At 38.2% G+C, this 21,332-nt stretch overlaps 1 protein-coding gene across 1 annotated transcript; it reads left to right on the top strand.

Moving 5' to 3' along the window:
- The first annotated feature begins 1,877 nt into the window (after positions 1–1,877).
- LOC145990093 (adenylate kinase 7-like) lies at positions 1,878–5,030 on the top strand. Its single transcript, XM_083125772.1, has one exon. It carries the CDS (start codon positions 1,926–1,928, stop codon positions 4,653–4,655), a length of 2,730 nt encoding a protein of 909 aa, XP_082981898.1. The 5' UTR covers positions 1,878–1,925; the 3' UTR covers positions 4,656–5,030.
- The last annotated feature ends 16,302 nt before the right edge of the window (positions 5,031–21,332 follow it).

The raw sequence follows: 21,332 nt of genomic DNA, 5'->3' as shown, positions 1-21,332 counted from the left end.
GTGTACGAAAAATGAGCTCCCATCTTTTTTTTTCCATCAGCAAATACAGTATATGCCTAAATTTACCAAGAGTTTTGCTTAAAAAAATTCAGGAATTACATCAGAATATTAGGAGCCATGGTTGTCTAGTTGGTAAGGCATCAGACTGCCACGCTGAACTGCCTGGTTTGATTCCCAGGGTGAGTGATCCAAGCTCGGTATTTTTCCGGCATTGTCCCCACATATAATGGCTCTGGGGCTCACCCAACCTCAAATAAATGGGTACCTGGGGCAACTCTCAGGGGTAAAGGTGGCTGGAGCATGGTGTGATCATGTCGCCTCCAAAATATCCAACATTGAAGAATGTGTGGGATCCTACCACAACATCCCCCTATATATGAGGCAAAATAAGTGCATGGGGAACTTTATCTTTACTTTACATCGGGCCTCCCCCATGGTGCAGTGGTTGCGTCTTTGCCTTGTAATCAAGGGGTCCCGGGTTCGATACCTGGTGGAGGCACAAGTGGTTCGGATCCCACTTTAAACTGTAGGTCCAGTCCCGATTAGCCTTACTGTGCATAAAGTGGACTTAAAACAGAAACTCAAACTTTACTTTACATCGGAATATTAAAGTATATGTTATGTAATCGGAAAATCCATTTTCTGCATAGGAATTTGAATGTTCCATAATTGCCACAATAATTGGATTCAGTGAAAGTTTAGTGCCATTTTTGTAAACCCCATGAGAGAGCAAAACACCAGATAAGTATGAGCTGGTATCGGTAAATAAATTCCAATTGATACCTTCCTATACATCAGCACCACCTCTTCCGCCATCTGAAGACCTTCCTGGGCGGAAAGCATTTTGACACTGATGAAGAAGCGAAAACGACCGTGAGTAACTGGCTATCATCACAGGCGGCAGAGTTCTATGAGGAGGGTATCCAAAAACACGTAGTTCGTTGTGATAAATGTTTAAACCGGAAAGGAAATTATGTAGAAAAATAGAGAAGTGTGTATAAATTCAGAAAATAAATGTTTTTTTGAAAAACATTTACTTACTTCATTTTTATTGCAAAACGGACCTTACGTAAAAAATAACCCTCGTATTATTATTATTATTATACCTAAAGTTCCCAACCTAAGCAAACTCCCATAACTTTGTGTAGACATGGCAAAATGATTGTAAAGGATGTCCACTGGTCACTTTAGAAAAGGTGAGTTGTGTGGTGTTTGGTGATATTAATTGTGTTTGAAACGATCGTTTTATTCTGAAATATTACAAAATATGATATGAAAATACTGCTGGAAGAGAACACACTATGTTATAAGAAACTTTTGATTTAATGTTTTTCTTAAAGTAATTATATATATCCCAATAGACACCCAGCGTCGAATGACATGGGTACCTGGGGGAAACCCTGGGTGGTAAAGGCAGTCAGGGACATGATGCTGATCACATCACCCCCACTCATGACCGGATCAAGAAAGTGTGGGGCATTACCCCCACACCCCCTATACGCCTTCATGGCATGGTGCTAAGCACAGGGGAGCACTTTACCTTTACCAATAGACCTCCCACCCCTGAAGACACTTTCCATTTCACTAAAATATCAGCCTCCTTTCATTGCAAAACTGGCATTGACTGTTCATTGCTAATTTGTTGCTTCTTTTTTAGAAAGAGCCTTGAGCATGTAGTAGTGTTTTTACTTTTGTGCAAAATATCTACATTTATGTGCACTTCATTACATTATTTGCGACAAACCAATGACCATTCACTATCCCTGATAGACCTTCTTGTATGTATTCAATCTTGGAAGTTTATGTAAACAGTTTGTGTTGGGCTAAAACAGCCATATGTGAAACCATAAGTCCAGTATTTATGTACGAGATCAAAGAATGATTTCGAAAGTCATTGCTATTGTGTTTTAGTGCAACTGTTAATAATGAAAAGGAGTAAAAGTAATTCAAAAAGGAGCTTTCTTGAACCCACAAAGGGAGAAAGCAAAGAGCCAAGTGCAGTGCTTCCTAATAATGCAAAAGACGAATCTAAGGAACAGGAGAATGAAGCTGAAGATAAGCTTCAGGTAGAACCCCCACCCTTTTCTGCGATAAAACCTCACAGAATATTTATAAATCATTTAGACACTTATCATGGACGAGTTTTCTCTCTGTTTTTCTCAGAGCAAATTGTTGATGCAACCAAAGGTTTGCAAGAAACAGAGGATGCTGAAGCAGAGGACGAAGAGGAACAAAATGAGAAGATTGAGAACAAGACAGAACAGCATTTCTATGAAATTGTGGGTACTGCTATTGATTTGGAGAGTTTTAAACCTCCAGAAGAAATTTCCGAACTTTATTGCAGTGATGTGAGGGAAGTATTTTGGCCAAAGCTCTGGAGCTGTGGGAACATCATTTATGACATTACACTGTGTCCATTTCTAATTGAAGAAGTGGAATGGGCACTAGAAATGTTCGATAAAGCATACCAAGCCCACATGGATAAGGACATAAAGGAATTTAAAAGATCGAAAGATTTCAAAGTATTTGCAGTTGTCTCACCCATTACGACTTGGGCTCTTACGAAACCTATCGATCCTGATGAACCTGATGTACCGTTTACTGAAGCAGATTACAGAAAACGAGTGCCTCATCCAAACTACAAAAAACATCTTGATTTGGAGAAACGAATCTTTGCACTAAGCAAAAAGTATAAACACAGATTTAGGCCCTTAATTCTTGGTTGCGGTGCTACATATGGTGGTGAAGAAGGCGTGTTTCACTTTTTGTTCCGTGCAGCTTGGCATAATGAGCCACTTTTGCCATTCTTCTTGCCTGGGCATCAACACATTCCAACTATACATATAAAAGATTTGTGTGGTATATTGCTTAGCGTGATCGAAAAACCTCCAAAAAAGATCAAATACATTCTAGCTGTTGAGCCAGTAGTATCTACCCTGAGGGAAATCGTAAAGGCTATCAGTTCTGCTCTATCGACAGGCAAAATAAAGAAAATCACGAAGGAAGATGCACTTGTTTATACTGATATAATTCAACCCTATTATGATATACTTGTGAGTAACATAAATGTTGCCCCCGAGTATGTTACGGATGAAATCGATATCAGGTGGCACTCAGATGTTGGAATTGTCGACAATATCAACAACATGGTGACAGAGTATAAGGATGCCCTGCACTTGAAACCAATAAGAATAATTATTCATGGTGCACCAGCAGTTGGGAAGACAGTAATCGCAAAACGATTGTGCAAAGATTACAAATTACATTATGTTTGTGTCAAAGATCTTATAAGTGAGACGTTGCAGAACCTCAAGCAAATAACATCAAAGAAAGATACACAAGCAAAGCAAGCACAAAAAGGCGATGAAGAACAAGACGATGCTGGCAACGAGGAGGAGGAGGAGGACAGAGAACTCTTTGCAGATGCCTGGGAGCGGCTGGAGGAGATAGAGAAGAATATGCAAGAAAATGACGGAAGGCTTGACGACTTTTACGTAATCAAACTCTTGAAAGATAAATTGAATTCAAATCCTTGTCTAAACCAAGGTTTTGTATTAGATGGCTATCCAAAGACAATAGATCAAGCAATGCGCTTATTTGAACCAACGGGTGAAGAAGAGGAGATGGAGGAAGAAGGTGAGGAGGGTGAATTAGAATTCAACAGGAAGATAATGCCGGAATTTGTGTTCAGTTTGGATGCACCTGACAACACGTTAATGGAAAGAGTCATCGGTCTTCCACAGGAAGAAGTCGAGGGAACTCACCACACTGTGGAAGAGATGAGTCGACGATTATCTGAGTTTAGATCCATAAATTCGGAAGAATCAACAGTTCTAAATTTTTATGATGAGCTTGAAGTGCACCCAATCGTCCTCAGTGTCAAAGACGAGACAAGATCTGACATGGATGGAACTTACAGAATTGTTACTGATATAATCGGACCTTGTAGAAATTATGGCCCTACAGACGAGGAAATGGAAGAAATTATTAGATTGGAAGAAGAAAGATGTTTACGGGATGAGCAGGAAGAGATGGAAAGAGCTCGAGAATTGGAAGAAAAACTGAAACCACTTCAAAGACAAAGAGCAGAAAAATTTGCAGCCCTTTTGGCAATGGTCAAAGAGGAAGAAGAGGAAGTCCTAGCTATTAACAGCATACCATCAAGGAACTATTTAATGAAGTACATATTACCCACAGTCACAGCAGGTTTGCTCGAAGTTGCAGAATATCGACCATCAGATCCTGTCGACTATTTGGCTGAGTATATATTCAAACACAATCCCGAGGGAAAGATGCTAGAAAAACATTTAGCATATCAGGACGTAGAAGACTTTGAAGATATGAGAGATAATTCTACTGTGAAAGATCTTCACGAGTTTGAACAGTTGTTTGAAGATAGAATTACTCCATGGCAAAGGGATCTGATAAATGTTAAATTTACTTCTGCTGATATTGAAGCTACTACTAGTACTGTAAATGCTACTTTTGATACAAATGACAAGGTTGATGCCACCGACGGCACAATTGAAGTCAGCACCCAGCCTGCTGGTGCATCAATAGATGATGAAGTTTCAACTGCAGAAGATGATACATTTGCTGAAGAGACTGGCGAGGAAACAGTTGAATCTAAAGGCTACACTGATGAAACCCAATAGCTTTGAAGACTGCATAGAAGACCTGAAAGTGCATTGTGCTAGTTGTCACTTTAACTGTGTCATAATACCGAGCAAAAACACAGCAACTTGTGGGATTTGAATGCACTATCATATTTAACCTGGTAGTTCTTTTTAACCAATTCTATGGATAAGGGTTCCCGATGCATTTTGGTGTCAGTCACACTAACTAAAAATAATGAAAGGTTGAGTTACCTTTATAAAGTCCAATAACAGTGTATTGAATTAAAATAATTTATTAAGCAAGCCAGAATTGATTGCACAGAAACTAACAATATAAGCAACATACATTGTGGATGACTCCCAGCATTGATTCATATTTTTTACTATGTCTACATAGTTTTCATATATTATCAAGTTTTACTAAAAGACAGCAATAAAGTATATACTTCTCGTAAATAGTATAACTGTTCTTATTATGATAGCTGCAACTAGAATGGAATAATTGTGTGTAATAAATAGACAGGCCATTTATATGCAAGCACATGTTTTTATTTAAAAAACATATTTTAAAATAATTGTATAATTGTTATTTTAGGCATTTTGACAAAAAGGTAAGTAAACTGAACAACATTTGTGTTTCAAATTTTGCATAACATGTAAGTAATGAACCACCATGCGTATGAAATTATGATCATTTGAGTCATTCTTACTCTATGGGGGGAGATGAGGGATAAATGTGTCTTGCTGGATAACAGGACATGTATGGAACATTGCCATTTTCAGATAATCCTTTTGTTGATGGTTCCTGTTATGTTGAGTGATTTTTTCTTGATCTCCACATTAGTGTCCTTTGCGTACAAGTGATACAAGTAAGAACTCAGAGGAATGGATATGCAAATATAGGGAAGAGATGGTGGAACTACTTTGTGAAGATCGATTAATTTATACTGAAATATACTGTACATTTTGCATGTAATGCAAGTATCTGAGGTAAAAGTTTATTTAAAGAGTTGTTCTTGTCAGTTGAAGATGGGGTAGGTAGATAGGAATAGTAACAGCAGTGGCGTAGCATGGACATTTCGGGTGGGAACGCCAAGTCCGAAGGAAGGGTCGGCCCTTTCTTGCTTAATAATTTACTTATGGTATTAGTCGCCACAGGTATTGTTTATTTGCCTGAAGTCAGCTGGGTTTTCAATAAAACATCATCCATGCATGTTTTAGCTAGAAAATTAGATGCCTCACTATGCCACAAACGTTTTGAACTCTGGTGTTTTATACCTTTTTCATACCTTTCTGCATGACACAAGTCATTAAAAGCCTACCTGAATCATAAGCACCTCTGCACAACAGTAGATGTCATTGTTGTGGATGATCCAACTACTGATTGATTTGGTTTATTTTATTTCGCTTTTCTACCACTTTTGGTTAATTGCAAATATGAATATGACTGATGATATTGATAAAGGGACACTGACAAAGAACACCCGTGTTCACGCCGGGATTCGAACCAGGGACCTCTTGTCATCTTGGCTCACTGTGCAAAGCAGAGTGGATGATCCAAATATCGTACACTCTACTGACGTAACAATTCAGACCACTGTTTATTACATCTTGAGAATGCTGATAAACATTTTAAAATAATTTTGTCCAGAGACCATTCGATGTTAAGAGTTTTCAAATGAATGCTAAACATTTTCATTGACACAATATTAAGTAGTTAGATAATAACGAAACATAAAAAATAATAGTTTTGCGGGTTAAGTGGTAGAACAGCCAACCACAGGCTGAATTTCTACCACGAGGACTTCACCAACTTACTTGACAAAAACTGTGTTGATCTTTTAGTTTCTAATGCACATCACAGTTCGTGCGAAAAATTATACAATGCAGTGGCCATTAAGAAGCAGTATATTTGAGATTGGTAAAGTTATGTCAGTCAATATTGCGTATTGTAGCATCACATAGCACGAGTTGCATGAGCGCGAAGAGCGAAGAACCGGGTTGGAATTCTACCGCTGTCGTCTGCTTCAGAAGGCAGGAAGGGTCACGTGAACCAATCATGGTAGACCTCTCTGCTCCGTACGCTGGCGTACGAGAGAGCATTTACGCACGTTCTGTATAAATCGTAGCTTTCCCTCCAGAAAGGCAGCAAGGAATATAGAGTCCTGTATGCCGAATCTGCTCGGTGTCCGGCCGGGAAAGGCATTGAAAAGAGATGCTAGAACGAGTGTTGGAGAGTGGAGCGTTGCAAGCAGATCGTGAAAAATAGCTATATATTATAATGCATTAAGGTCAAACATATATGAAATTAGTCACATTTTACTTTATATTCACAGCATTTTTGAAATTTTAAATCTGGGAACGCCGGGCATACTATAACGCTACGCCACTGAGTAACAGAATATCCAACTGGAGAAATAACTTGGGGCCTAATTTTTAGGGTGTCAGAATCAAACTTGCAGCTAAACTTTGGGGGCAGATTTGAAAAATTTTTCATTGCATAAAAATAGCATCCAGGATTATTTGCTAAATAACTGGCATGTGCAAAATCACAAATATTACGCTTTATTACTTTTCTCGTCAGGTCCCAGGAGGTTAACCCTCAACTACTATGATGGGGTCACAGCTGATCCCACCCAAATTATTATCTTTGTTTGCCACCAGGTTGTGTTTCTGTTCGTAACATGCAATCTTCTATTCTCATCGCAGGCCGTGTGCTTGCAGAGCCTAGACAACTCATGCATATAGTGCCAACTGTTGTGGTGAAATAACAGTAAGGATGGGGTCATACTTGACCCTACAATAGTATTTGTGTAGCCTTTTTATTTTGTGATCAGTGTGTTGATTTCTGTAAAAAAAAATGTTAGGGTTCTTAACTGACAGAGATATTTTGACTTTTCCACAACACTCAGACAGTGGCTAGAGTGGCATTGAATCTGAAGCAGTAACTTTTGCAAATGTGAACATGGAGGAAAGTGACAACAAAAGTGAACATAGTGTCCATGATACAGACTCAGAAATTGAGGCTGCATGTGCATGTGACAAGTATGCAACAAGTGTGTGTAAGAGAGGCATATTCTCATGATCTCTTCATATCTGAGGAATGTCCTTGGGATTAAAAGTTGGTCTTTTAATGTTGTGAGTGAGGATGAAGACTGATAATTATTGTGTAATTGTACATTTTACCAGGGATATATATTTTTTACTTTATATCGAAAACATGTGTCCCTTTTAAATAAAAACATGTGTTTGCATATAATACTTCAATATAATTTCTTTGTCTGGAAGGGGGGGGGGGGGCAAGGATGGCCACACCTCTCTCTTATAAAAATAATGTTAACCTAAAAGTATATATTTCACATGTATAATTTGATTTCAGTCATAGTAATGTACATTAATTATTATCTAATGGGGACGCAGGAATCCGATAATTTGAAATTCAAATGGTGGTTTTTGAGGAGGCCACGCTATTATCAGAGTAATGTGCTCCATGCAAAAATACCTTGCTTGTCCCTTCGTGAAAAGAGATCTGAGAATTTCAGTGTTTAGGGGTGGGGCATTTGCCCCCCCCCCCCCCCCGCATGCCTATGGCTCTCACCACAGCGTTTGTCACAACTTTGAAAGGTGGTTCCTCACCTGGTGTTTAATTTCAAAGTATATAATCACAGCAAGTGATGTGATGTTCGAGGGAGGGGTGGGGGAGCTGTTTAAGCTACTTGAAATATCCTCATTAAATATAGTTACTTTATTTTCACCTTTTGTCCATTTTTGAATTTTGGCCACATTTTTAAAACTTAGGGAACTAAAACCACAGATGTTTTATGTTATAACTTGGCTTACAATAAAGCCTTTAAAATAACTTGCATGGTTCAGGAGGAGAGCGGTGTCATGATGACAACACATTAATTTTCTGACCAGGCTAAACTAAACTGCATGTATTTGAAGTGAAGAAACTGAGCTGAATACCTTGAGGGAGTGGTGCAGTTTTGTACAGGCACGTAGCGAGGTGGGCTGAAGCCTATGATGTCATTCAAAGTTGTTGTTTTTCCTTTAAATAAAGAATATGGAGAAATTTACACTTGGCAGAGGTAAGGAAAACAAACCGAGCATTTCAAGATGGCAGAAGGAATAGATTTTCCCCATGTGTGCTCTTCACAGATGCTGCAAATTAAGCATAGTATAACACTATAAACTGAAATTACAGTTGATATGACGGAAGATCGTACACCGTATCTGCCACCAAAGAATGGAATTCCCTTCCAACCTCTCTTTAACATCCATCCAGTGTCATAAGCAGTTTAAAAAGAACTAAAAAATCATCTACTAGCAAGGCAGCTAAGCATATAATCACTAGCAATCCATTGTAATACTTGGCAACCATGGACGTCCACAGGATTTTTTCCAGGGAGGGGCAAGGACGGTATTTTTTCTTCAGGGGGCAAACAAGGCACATTTTCTCCAATAATAGTGTTGTTCCCTCTAAAAACATTGCTTAAATTTGAATGTATCATATTCATGCAATAATTAACACACATTATTGCAGCTGAAATTAAATTATAAGTGAAAAATATATAATTTTTGGTTGACTTTCATTTTCCAGGGGGGTGCACGGCCCCCCTTAGACGCCCATGTTGGCAACTCTGTTCATGTACCTTGTTATAAATTTCATAATTTTCCTTTGTCTTTTCAATTTATTATTATTATTATTATTATTATTGCTATTGCTGTTTCATTCATTGTTCCAGCTAACTTCATACATGTATATGTACTAAAGATGAACATTAGATATGTATGTCCATTAGTTTATACATATAATCTTTCTTTTCTTTTTATTCAATTTGTATTTTTATATCCAGTGTTCACCAGCTTGCATGTAATCAGGGTATGTTCATAAATTTCATTTGTACTTTACTTTTACTTTACTTTGTATTAATCAACAAGGGTCTGTTGTCTGTTATTAGAGCGGCCCTCGAGGCCGATACACACCCACTCTAATAAAGACGATTTTATTATTATAAATTATTATACATTCGAGAATAGAGCAATACATATTCAGGATTATGCAAGGAAAATATTTGAAGCAGAACCGTAGCTACAGATTTCTATAGCTCGGCGAAAGTATTATTTAATAATTAAAAACTGTAATAATTTTGTTTTGTAATGGAACTATACACATGAAAAAGTTTATCCTGGTGCAGTTCCCGACTGGCCAGTGTGACAGACCTTGCCATATATCACACGGAACTGGATATCCAATAGGAATGCCCTAGTTGGCGTTATACTGGTTACCTGAATGGACCCCGTTCACCGGGAAAGACAAGCTCTGACGCCGGGCCGCTTTCCGCCGAGTCTCGTAGCGAATGTCAGGGAATGCTCTGTATTATTATGCCTAATAATCAAGACTCATTTGTTATGTATTTTTATCACCACGTTTAACAGGCTCGAGAAGTCCACTGTACGCTCACGATAGGCTAATCGGAACTGGGCCTACAGTTTAAATTTGGATCAGAAGGAGTCTACAAGGTGCCTTAAGAGGGAATCGGACCTGAGACCACTGCAGAGAATGCGTTTTTATTTCTTTGTTTATTCTTTTTACTCCTCATATCTGACCTTCAGTTTACTGAGACAATGGGAGGAATTATGATAACAACAAGGGCGTAGCAAAGGGTGGACGAAGGGGCCTCGCATCCCATATTATTATTATTTAAAAAAAGAAAAATGTAATAAATAGAGGTGAGAAAAATATATGGAAGGAGCTAAGTTTTCTTGAATTAAAACAACAACATTATGTTTTCAACAGGTTATAAATTCTAGTGAAACATTACAATTTGAATGAGTACAGTACGTCACTTCTTTAGTATTTTAAATAAACCGGGTGGTAGCCGTCTGATTTTAAAATATTGAGGAAGCCAAACAATAACAATGAAACGTTCTCTTACAAAAGTTGACAAGCAAGCATAAATACAATTTTTGACTACTCATAACTTTAGAGGTTCGAGAACACCGAGAAACATTATACACAGCAGAAACAACAGAAAATTAAGGAAACTTCGCGTATTTGGTGAAATTTCTTTCGAAATATGACCAATTACCACAAGAACATTCAGACTTAGGCTACACAATGAAATGAGATTCACAATAATTATCCACGTTCTGAAATTCAAAATTAACTGATACAGGTAAAGAGCAACGATGTCAAAATGGTTATATTAAAGGAAAATTAGCTAAGTCCAGAGATTTACTAACTTCACGTTTAGTTTCAATTTTTACTTTTTTTTAAGTTCCAAACTTACTTTACATAGATTATTTTGTGAGTGAACGTGACCTAACCTAAAACAGCACAACAATGTTTAATATGCAACAGATATTGTTCATTGTTGAAGCTCGTTACAGTAGCTATGAAACTGCATCCAAAAACTGACGGCCCAGCACATGAGAATTCTTTTCTACTTCTTCAACATCGTATTTCCATTCAAAAATGGAGAGATGCTGTCAGCTGCAGGATAGTACGTAAGTTTTTGAATTTTATTGTTTTCAGTCGCTTTCCTGTAATTTCTGGCTAATAGCGACGATACGAATGAGTGATGATGTGATTAAATTTAAAAAGGACACTTACAAGGCACCCATGCCCCGATCGAGATTAGAACCCCGGAACTTCGGTGGCAAGGTAGAAAGTCGGCCACTTAACACACTCTATCACCGAACCGGCGTGTTTATGTTATTAATGCTGCATTGATTAGGCTTATTTTCCTTCGCTTCTCTGACACTTTTGTCTACTCGCGAAGATGAAGATGATGGGACAGTCATAAAGAATACCCATTCCCAGGCCGGCATTCGAACCCGGGACCCTTATTAATGCTATTGTATGTTCAAGGGTGTTTTTCTGTAAAATAGATAAACCCTGTGGCCAACATGTCTTAAAGTGCCAAAGCCTGCAAACCAGATTTCAGTTAGATGGTTCCTAGTGAACTTATAGAATCCCATCACCTCTGCTGTATATAGCTTGATAGATTAGATTGCAGAATGAATGCTAGTTATTCTCTTCATTTGCAGTTATATCCTGTGTGTTATATTATGTGCTAACAAAATATAACACACAGGATTTTCCTGAAGTAACTTGGATTCTTGCGGTAACACGATTATGCCTTGTTTCCATATAGTTGCTAACCAAGGCATTTGTTTTGTTTCATTTTTTATTATTATTTCTTTAAAATTAAAAGCACTTTACACGTTACGTTTCCACCCTATATTTCATGGATTCTATTTATTCGGATGGCAAGAAAAACTGTAGGATCTCTCCCGATAAGGTTTTTCCCTACCGTTTGGTAGGAGACGTCGTGGAAGTTCCACCTAGGACAATAGGACAACCTCTGCGTTGGTGGCCCTATACTAGGTGTGATAGTACATGACGTTTTCCGATCTGTACGAGTTTGTCAGCTCTGGAATATTGCTGGGTCGGAAAGGTCCTACGTTTGCTCAGCATCCACTGTTGTTATGCTGGGGTGTACTTGACCAACTTGCCACAGTACAATTACAGTAATCCCTGAGATTTTTTCATGTCACTTCAGGAAATGTAGGTGTGTAATGATGTAAGTATTTATAGTCAGTGTGTAGGTATGCATAGGATATACGTAGTAGGTATGCAGGGGTGTGCGGGATCCCGAAAAGTCGGGACCGGGTTCGGGAAAATAATTTCCCGTACGGATCCTGACTTTTCGGGATCCAGAGCAATCGGGAAATACCGAATGGTCATTTTAAAAAGTCGTTAATTCTCGACGTTTTCTGCATTGCAAGTGTCTGGAACTTATCGCAAATTGTTTGTTTTTAGTCAATAAATGCAAACACAATCACTTAAGTTGAAAATTACGTGTAGAATTCGAGATTTATAGAGCTTCGGGAAATTTCGAACATTTCCCGTCCCGAATGTCGGGATTAAAGAAAATTCACGTCCCGATCCCGTCCCGACCAAAAAAATCTGTCCCGCACACCCCTATAGGTATGTAATGTAAGACCACTAACGGTTCTTCCTTTTGGGTCTCTGCGAAGTAATCCCTTAAGCTTGTAGGTTAGGTTGAGTGATAACACGGCTCAGAAGTTGAAGACCTATAAATTGCCAAAAAAAGGACCTATAAAAAGACCTAAAAATATAAAAAAGGACCTAAAAATGGAAAAAGGACGTATAAATGTGATCCAAATTAATTAATAACTTCAGTTATCCTTATCTGACTTGAGATCTTTGCAGGCGCGTGCTGTCAGGTCGTATACACCGTGCCTAAAGCTTCAAAACAAGAGAAATTTGCCACTTACAGCGCGATCTTCCAGACAAGTTACGGTTAAAGGACCTTGTACCGTACCTGCTTCAGTCGTCCAAAAATATTTTTCTCTCGTTTCAGGGATGGTTCAAATATATTTCTTTCTTTCTTTTTTTTATTACTTTACTGGAAAGGATGTTTAAGAGGTGATGAACTAATGATGATTCGAATTGAGAATGGCCAGCAAAAACGTAGTCGAAAGAAGGTGAAGTTGCAAAAAAAAGCCTTTAAGACCTTAAAAAGGGCTAAAAAAGGACCAATATGCCAAAAATCGCCGAAAAAGGCAAAAATGGACAAATGGCCACCTTTTTCTGGCCTACAATGACCCAAAATGAACATATATTATGTTGGGCCTCGTCTTCTGACACTAGGGCTCTGTCCGAAAGGTTATGCAGATGACACGCAGCTGATGATGCCAGTAGACCCCAAAAATTCAAAACCAGCAATTGGTCTCCTGAACCGTGACCTTCATGCTATTTATAAATGGTGTAAACGTAATGGTCTTGTAATCAACCCCTCTAAATGCTGCTTTACATTAATTGGTTCTAGCGCTGCCTTAAATAAAATTCAAATAAATGGGTTATCAATTAATATTAATGATGAGAGGGTCCCGCACTGCACAACTGTTAAGAACTTAGGTGTGATATTTAATGAGAAACTTGACTGGCAAAACCACGTAACGTCTCAGAGTTCAAAAGATTATGGTATACTTAGATCACTCTATAAATCATCGCACTTACTTTCGACTGATGTTAAATTGCGCCTTATGCAAGCTCTAGTTCTTCCAATTTTCGATTACTGTGACGTTGTTTACGGTGTTAATTTAACAAAAAAGAATGCTAAAATTGCACAAAAAGTACAGAATCTTGTATACGTTTTGCATTTAGCTTGAAACGAAGGGATCACATACTGCCTTACTTAAATGACGTTAATTGGCTGAATATGACACGACGCAGAAAACTACATCTGGCCTGCACAATATTCAAAATTCTGCAAACAAAAACACCCACATACTTATACGACAGACTCCAATTTAGACACGACATACACAACTACACGACTCGACACTCTAAGAAACTTAATCTGGACAGATTCTCAAAATCCATATTCCTGTCATCCTTCAAAGCTGCTTCTGCATATTGTTGGAATGCGCTGCCACCAGATGTTACCTCGTGTGCGACATATAACAGCTTTAAAAGGGCAGTAACAAAAGTACTTCTACATGAGCAAGGACAAATCATCAGTACACATGACTAGATTCAGCATGCTTACGTTGAAATCAAAACAAAAAAATGAGCAGATTCGAACCCAAGATGAACATTTTGATGTGTGTGAATGAGAAAAAATGTTTTTATCTTTTTAGTGTGTTAATTACTGAAATATTTAGAAGTGAAAATGTAATGGAATTCGTATGTTATAGTAGTAATTGTATTTTGTCTGTTTTATTGTAGTAGATTTTGCGGGTTAAGTGGTAGAGCAGCCACAGGCTGAACTTCGCCCATGAATAAAGAATTCTAATTCTAATTCTACTTGAAGCATGGTTTTGGCGGAAGTGACGTCACCTAGTACAGTTCGAAAGCGCCAAGTACAGGAATACGCAAGTGCATATCTCGCAGTGCAGATAGAAGCTGACTCGGTCACGTGATTTCCACACTCGTTGTTCGTTTGTTTAAAATCTCGGAGATAGAAAGCCAGCAACATAGGTTAAATATACGTTATGGGTCAGCAAGTTGTTGGTTCAAGTGCTTCTAATGTGTGGAAATGTATGTGTACGAACATTTGAAATTGCAACGTGATTTCTATGGTGAAAAACAAGTGTATATAACGTGGGGAAAACAACGAGTACTCAGCTTTATCTACTGATCGTATTTGGTGCTGCAGTCGAAGTGCAATTCGAAAGACTCACTTCCAGTCCACGACTTCAAGACCGCACTCCAAGACCATACTCGGAGGATGCTCGCTTCAAGTACGGTCTTGCACCTTTGGGACACGGCCTAGGACATGAAAGCGAGATCTTGTTATACACAGATGCTATCGACATTTATATCAGTGTATTTGAAAGCGATATATCAAGTCGATATATCCGGCGCAAGGCTATAAGTATGGTTGGCAAAATTTGTGTTTTTTAAAAAGAAACAAATCAGTTTTTTTTTGTTTTAAACATGTTTTTAATGTTTTAAACAGTGTTTTATACAAGAACCGAAAAAAACATGTTTTAAACAAATAAAACGTTTAAAGCATAATGCCAAGAAGACTTATTTTCTAAGAATAATGATTTTCTATTATTTTTTTAATAAGACATTTGATCGTGATTCCAACTAAATATTGACATTAACAATGTGCACATTTGGCAGTGTGTTAAGTGAGGAACAAAACGGTTTCATCCATGTAGTATTCATTTTTAAAAATATGTTAACCACCTGTAAAAAAACATAGCCACGTGTTTTAAAAATGACCCACGAGCAGTGGCGTGGCGTGACTTTTTCAACAGTGTTACCGGCTATCAGTACGACAATTACGCCTGCTAGACGTTATCACCCCCCCCCCTTTCGGTGGTAAAGAAAACATGTCTTCGAGCTAGATATTTGTTCATTTCGTTCTTGTTTTGCAATCAGCCCAGTGATTTAGCCACAAACACTCCTAGAAAGAACTACCACTCATGAGACAGTTACCACGAAAATCCAATGAATAGTGGTAGACCATTGTCAATTCTTCATCTGTCTCCGTTTCTTTGCAATGAGGTGCGAAGGGGAAAAAGAAGATCCACACTTTTCTCGGGTCAGTTTGACGTTTGTGTGGTGAACGCTGAGCAGACGACAGAACTCCGCTCCTCTGTGGAAGTGAAGCCCAGCTGTACGTACTACTGTTGCCAACTTAGTACTTTGGAGCAAGGTTTGTCCAAATCACGAATCACACCAAGGAACTATAACTGGTCTCAGTTGTAGTTCAATCCAGCCTTGGCTCTGCAGCAGGGACGTAGCTAGGTTGATCAGTTCGGGGGGCCCAAAACTTATTTTTTTCTATCAAACCATTAAAAACTAACAAACTATTAATATACCATATAGGCCTACATAAGTATATGTACAGTATAAGTATATATATAAAATGTTGTTGGAAGAGAACTATTTTCTCCTTAGCCCCCCAAAATTACGGATATAGACTCGCGAAATCCATGGCCATTATTCAGGAATCAGGAATCTAAATGCAGAATGAACTTATTAACTTAATGGCATCTAGACAGTCTTTAAAAATCCATGTATTTTATCTTATGTCAGATTTTTGAGACACCAAGAACAATGTCATTAGTCCTTACTCCTTAGATTTGTAAATTTGCTCGAAGAAAATTGAGAAGTAGAGAAAACCCTCTTCCGTGGGTTTAGATATAAAAGGGTGCTGGTATTAGGTGTACGTACAAGTATGACAACGTTGCAAAAATGAAATGTTTGTGTAATGAGTTCAAGATAGGCATCCCATGTATATTGTTTATACCAGAATCGAATCCGGCGGCCTTTAGTGCAAGGCGACACCCTTAACCACTATTCTATGGGACATGCACGAGTCTTTTGTGGCGTCGTACTGTACACATTGGAGAATGATGATGATATAAATGAAATTTTATGCACACATCTAGTTTCTTAAAAGTAATCTTCTTTGCGCGTGCAAAACTGAATATGTGATGGCAATAGAACCAAAATTCTCGTGCGCTCAAATTATTGCGCCCTAGTCTTTCAAAGTTCGATCACTGGTAGAAACTCCAAAATTTCTGTGATGGCCTAACATCGTGAGGACAATTGAGAAGCTAGTTGAAATCAATATGTAAGCGAATTCCACTCTCAAAACTAGATGGGACTCGATGTGATGACCACTCGTCACCGAATGGAAAAACACTTCGAGGCTTTGTCCTTCAAAATTAATTTTACTGAATAACTGTAGTTTTCATTAGAGGACCTAAACATGGCTTTTTTGCACAGTACAATGTTGTTTTCTTTCACCCTACTTTTATAGTTTTTCATTCAAAGGATTCCACTCCAGAAGCATGAGCATGACACACTACGAAACCAGAGGTCCAAGGTTCGGACCTTGGACAGGAGGTGTGGTTGCATCATGTCTCGCATCGCTATTCCTTCGGATCATCATTCAATCTCATCGTCGCATTCAACCCAAGAGGTAGAAAAGTGGCGTAAAATAACAAAATAGAAATGATTGATTGACTTGGTTTATTTTACTTCACTTTTCTGACACTTTCTGGCTAATCGTGAAGATGAGAATGAGTTAAGATTAACTTGATGAAAGGACCATCACGAAGAAGACACATTCTCAGGCTGGGATTCGAACACGGGACATTCTGCTTCGTAGCGTAACCTGCTAACCACTCCACCACGGAGTTGTCGACCCTAATAGAAATGAAAATTAGAAATACCGTCTTGAATTTGCAGGAACAGAATTCACCAGCAAGGGCAAAAGATTTTCGTTCCCACTAGGATAGGCAAATAACAGAAAATGCTTGATAAGTAATTTGGCTCTCCATATTTCATGCTATTATTATGTAAGTAACTATTATTCGCTATATAACTTTGGATTAATTTTATTTGTATGTCTAGTCAACTTTCCCGCCTAAGCACTAAGCAGCAGCCACAGCGCCTGCATTTGCGGGTGGAGGCCAGAGTTGCTAAAGGTCCAGGAATTTTAAATAAATTCAATTCCCATCCAGGAGAGAAAATCAGCAAGCGTAAATGGGTTCTGGACCATAAGGAACCTCTTCATCTATAACGTTTTCAATTTGGTCCATGAATTATTTTCTAGATGAATTTAATTTCGGTCCAGGATCCTTATTTCCTGAAGAATTTAAATACGGTCAAGGAACATTTTTTTCCGGATCAGTTTAAATAGGGTCAAAGTTCCGTATTGAAATGAAACAATTCGCAACTTGGTACGTATTTAGATCGTGCGAGAGAAAAGGTTCCGGTCCTATAACGGAATCCTATAGAACAAATGTATGCGTTCCCTAATCTTAACAATCCCAGGGTTGTTAATGGTCCAGGTATTGTAAATAAATTCATTTCACATCCGGGAGAGAAAATCAGCAAGTGTAAATAGGTTCTAGGCCTCAATTCGGTTCAGGAACCTTTTTTCCGTATGAATTTAAATACGGTGCAGGAACTCTTTTTTTGGTAAAATTTAAATACGGTCCAGGAACCTTGTTTTGCGGCTGAATTTAAACACTGTCCAAGAACCTTTTTTCCAGGATCAATTAAAATTTGGCGCAGGAATATTTTCCGGATCAATTTAAATATGAACCAGTATCCTTTTTTTAATGGAACAATACACTACTAGGACCGAATTTAAATTGTGCGAGAAGAAAGGTTCCGGTCCTGCAACGGAACCCAATAAAACCCATAGAAGTTATGGGTAGATGGACCTTTGACAACCCTGGTAGAAGCTAAATGAAGAAAAATCACAAAATATGCAGAATTTTGAAACGTATTATTTCTAGAGCATGTACACTACTATATAAAGTTGACTACATACCTCCTTTCCTTCCTTAATTGAAATGTGGCTTATTCTTCATCACATGTGAGATCAACCGCCCTGGGAGTCAAACGCGGTCGCCTGTGTGGTAGTCTGACACCAATTTAGAAAGTCAATGTGTTGGACATTTGGTCGATCAATCGATCCTACTTAATTTTTTCGAGAGGAAAACGAGCTGGCAGCTTCACACTCGAAATTTCACTTCGCCTACCCCCTGGTGGAGTGGTTATCACATCGTGCTACGATGCCAGGTGTGCCGGGTTCGAATTCCGGACTGAGCATGGGTGTTTGTTGTGTCCATTGATCAATTTAATCATATCATCACTCATCCCCATCTTCGCAATTAGCCAAATGTAGCAGAAGAGCAAAGTAAAATGACCCAAATCAATCGAAATTTCACTCGCAATGCATGAAAATGAGATCTCAAGCACTCCGTGATCCTACCGGAATCTCACGTTTACAGAAGCTAACTATGAAACTACTTCTAGGATCAAACTGTTCTTCGAACTAGTTGGCAGTCATCAATTGTCGACCAATCAACACAGTAGGGCAAAAAGAAGCAGATGTTTCTTGAAAATGAGTGGAAAGTTACCAAGGAAGGATATAAACTGGATACATTACAAAGGCTTATTATGGCCTTTCCCTTCATTGCAGGTTTATGAGCACAAGGGTTGAGTGTGGGAACCTGAAGGAACCGCAACATCTTTGTCATTCATCTCCCGCCAGAAAAGTGACAAACAGTAGATTTCTTTCTCTTGCAATTTGAAAAGCCTATGTCCATGCTGAACCATAAAGTAATTAACCCAGAAAGTCCTAGCTACCTGCAGTGCGTTTCGGCGCGGCCGATAACCAGAGCCAGACGAAGAGAAGATTTTGTGGGAGGGGGTGACCTGGCTTAGGCCCCCTGGTGTGCATGAAGGGAAAGTGAGTTTTCAAAAGGTCCCTGACTTCCCAGAAAGGGACGGCCCATAATATCACTGCATTTCCTACCAATGCATCCGTTTGTGTTCAACCAAAGTGTATGTCACCATGGGATCCGAGCGCTTCGAGCTCTGTCGGTTGCGGGACTTCTTGAGTCTTTTGTCAACATGGTGCCAATCAGAGTTTCTTTCTGCCAAGGTCGTTGCATCTATGAATCGGCTCTTCAGCTTGAGTGGCAAAAGACATGTTGTACAGAGAAAAGTTGCACCGGAAAAATTACCTTCTTAAATACGATGAAACCTGTAAAACATCCACAGATATTTATTCGGGGGTGGTCCCTCTGACAAAACATCAATATTCTCAAAATGCTTTGAACGAACTGTGTAAAACATTGCAATACTGCAAAAGCTGAACCTGCTCTGCAACACAAGGAAAATGCCTCATTTAGCAATTAATGTGCATTTGTTAAGTTGTTAAGTTCAGTATGTCACCACCCTAGTATTTTCACATATAATTTAGATTTGGGATTCTGTCATTAGCCCTCTACAATTATATATACTAATGGCTGACAATTTGACTACCTTGATTGTTGAACTATTCGCCCAATTCAGAGGCCTTTGTGGGAAGTACAAAAATTAAAAGGTAAATTTAACAATTTATTGATGAAATATCTACTAGAAATTGGTCATATATAACAGCGGTAACGTCAATAATAGAAATCTTTCAACAACAAAATTTAGTATAATATACACATGTCCGATTTACATTAATTTAAATTAATGATACAACCAACCCATTTCATACAAGGCCAAATAGATGTACCGGACTTAGATTGTGTTCAATATTCGATATTATTGTTCCGTATATAATATATTAGTCAGCAATTTTGGATGGAGAAATCTTAAATCTAATTAGATACCAAATGAACAAGACTAGTAAGTATCGGCCAATCTGAAATGACCATCTGCGCAATGGTAGTATTAGACATGGAATAACTAAATAGTGCACAAATGAAACTAATTAACTAAATGAAGTATTATAATTCTTAAAATAAACAAATATATATATTAATTATACCACCATTACACAGATGACAATCTCAGCTAACCGATTCCACCAGTCCAAGGTAAGAGCTACGACAGGTAACCCCTACCGCTGCCAGAGTAAGAGAGAGAGAGAGAGAGAGCTCCGCAAGCCACGCGAGAGCCCTCCCTTTCCATAGTCACATGATTGGTGACGTATTACTTCTTCGAACAAGGGAAACAAATGAATATCGAATTGCACACAATCTAATTTATGTTCCTTTGCGAGCGAGGAATAGAGTTACAAAATTCCCTCTCCCCCTTTAAATATACATAAAAAGCATTTCATCGCCCGCAAAGAAACATATGGTACTTACAAACACCATACATTCAAATCCACAAATCATTTGTGTCCTGGTACTTTCGGTCCTCAGGTTCATTTATTAATTAATAGTTGACATTTGATCGATCTTTTTCATTCCAAACGAAACCTGTAATATACAAAAATACCAAGAAACAATACCTTCATACGTACGTACATAACATTTAAAATTCCAATTTCAACAACATTAGAATATATATTTTTTTGATATACGTAACAAAAACAACACAGGGTACCCATTGTAACAGACATGAAAACAAACAAAAAAGAAATCAAATTGATTTTTCTAGGTCTCTTACTCTGGTAATGAATTGCTATTGCTATTATTACTGGATGGAAGAGTAACAGGCATTTCATAAAACTTCTTTATCTTCGAGACCTGCACTCTCTTAAACTTATTTTGATCTGAGCAATGTTTTACTAAGACGGACACATTAGTTAAAAATTTCACAATTTCATATGGCCCTGTATATTTATAAGATAATTTACGTGTTATATTCTCAACTTTTTTTGATATAACTTGGTTTTGCACCATTACTTTGTCACCTAC

Source organism: Lepisma saccharinum, chromosome 1 (assembly GCF_977018435.1).
Source record: "Lepisma saccharinum chromosome 1, izLepSacc3.1, whole genome shotgun sequence".
NCBI lineage: Eukaryota > Metazoa > Arthropoda > Insecta > Zygentoma > Lepismatidae > Lepisma > Lepisma saccharinum.
This window is presented reverse-complemented; position numbering and strand designations above follow the sequence as displayed.

What these genes read in the sequence shown, in the direction of transcription:
- LOC145990093 (XM_083125772.1), top strand. Translation starts at nt 1,926, where the DNA reads ATGAAAAGGAGTAAAAGTAATTCAAAAAGGAGCTTTCTTGAACCCACA.